The sequence below is a fragment of the Nestor notabilis genome, unplaced genomic scaffold, assembly GCF_000696875.1.
Source record: "Nestor notabilis isolate BGI_N333 unplaced genomic scaffold, ASM69687v1 scaffold18837, whole genome shotgun sequence".
Lineage (NCBI taxonomy): Eukaryota > Metazoa > Chordata > Aves > Psittaciformes > Psittacidae > Nestor > Nestor notabilis.
Genome location: NW_009935325.1, coordinates 789 through 1,708, shown reverse-complemented (window position 1 = coordinate 1,708; position 920 = coordinate 789). Strand labels below are relative to the sequence as shown.

General features: G+C 63.3%; 1 protein-coding gene across 1 annotated transcript in view; it reads left to right on the top strand.

Moving 5' to 3' along the window:
- Positions 1-920, top strand: part of GALE (UDP-galactose-4-epimerase) — a gene marked incomplete at both ends in the record, with an annotated part of 2,011 nt that overhangs the window by 307 nt on the left and 784 nt on the right. The window contains 4 exons of the mRNA XM_010017793.1: positions 51-164; positions 301-477; positions 605-718; positions 802-868. Coding sequence (XP_010016095.1) covers positions 51-164; positions 301-477; positions 605-718; positions 802-868 — 472 coding nt within the window. The remainder of the gene's footprint in view (positions 1-50; positions 165-300; positions 478-604; positions 719-801; positions 869-920) is intronic.

Below are 920 nucleotides of genomic sequence, written 5' to 3'. Positions count from 1 at the left end.
CTGCCTCCTGCTGCTGTGGCGCTAACACCGAGCTCTTCGTCCCTCCGCAGCACCGGTTCTCAGCCGTGATGCACTTTGCGGGGCTGAAGGCGGTGGGAGAGTCTGTGCAGAAGCCCCTGGAGTACTACAGAGTGAACCTCACCGGGACCATCCGGCTGCTGGAGGTGAGTGGAGCCGGGAGGCAGCGCGTGGTGCTCAGTGCCTGGTGCTGGGTGCAGCCCTGCTCGTCAGGGAGGAGCAGAGGGCTGAGCCGGGGTGCGGAGCTCGCTGGCTCAGTGGTGCCTGCTCCCTGCTCCTCAGGCCATGAAAGCCCACGGCGTGAGGAACATGGTGTTCAGCAGCTCTGCCACCGTCTACGGAGACCCCAAGTACCTGCCCCTGGATGAGAACCACCCCGTTGGAGGCTGCACCAACCCCTACGGCAAATCCAAGTACTTCATCGAGGAGATGATTCGAGATCTCTGCAAAGCAGAGAAGGTGAGGAGCTGCCCCAGGGTGTGCGGGGCTGGGAGCTGAGCTCTCTTCCCACTGGAGCATGCTGCGGTGACCAGGCAGCACCACGTTCTCCCCAGGGTGGCTGTATCTCTCCCGTGTATCTCCCCAGGACTGGAATGCCGTTCTCCTGCGCTATTTCAACCCCATCGGTGCCCACGAGTCGGGCATGATTGGAGAAGATCCTCAGGGGATCCCCAACAACCTCATGCCCTACGTGGCACAGGTACTGCCCCGCTGCAGCCGTCAAGGGGTGCCTGTGTGGGGCACAGGCTGACGGGGCTCTCGTGGTCTTGTCCCTCTGTGCAGGTGGCTGTGGGGCGCCGGGAATTCCTGAGCGTGTTTGGGAATGACTACAAGACGGATGATGGAACGGGTACGGGTGGAGCAGGGATACCCCGTCCCCTGGGGCAGGCGCTGCAGCTCCC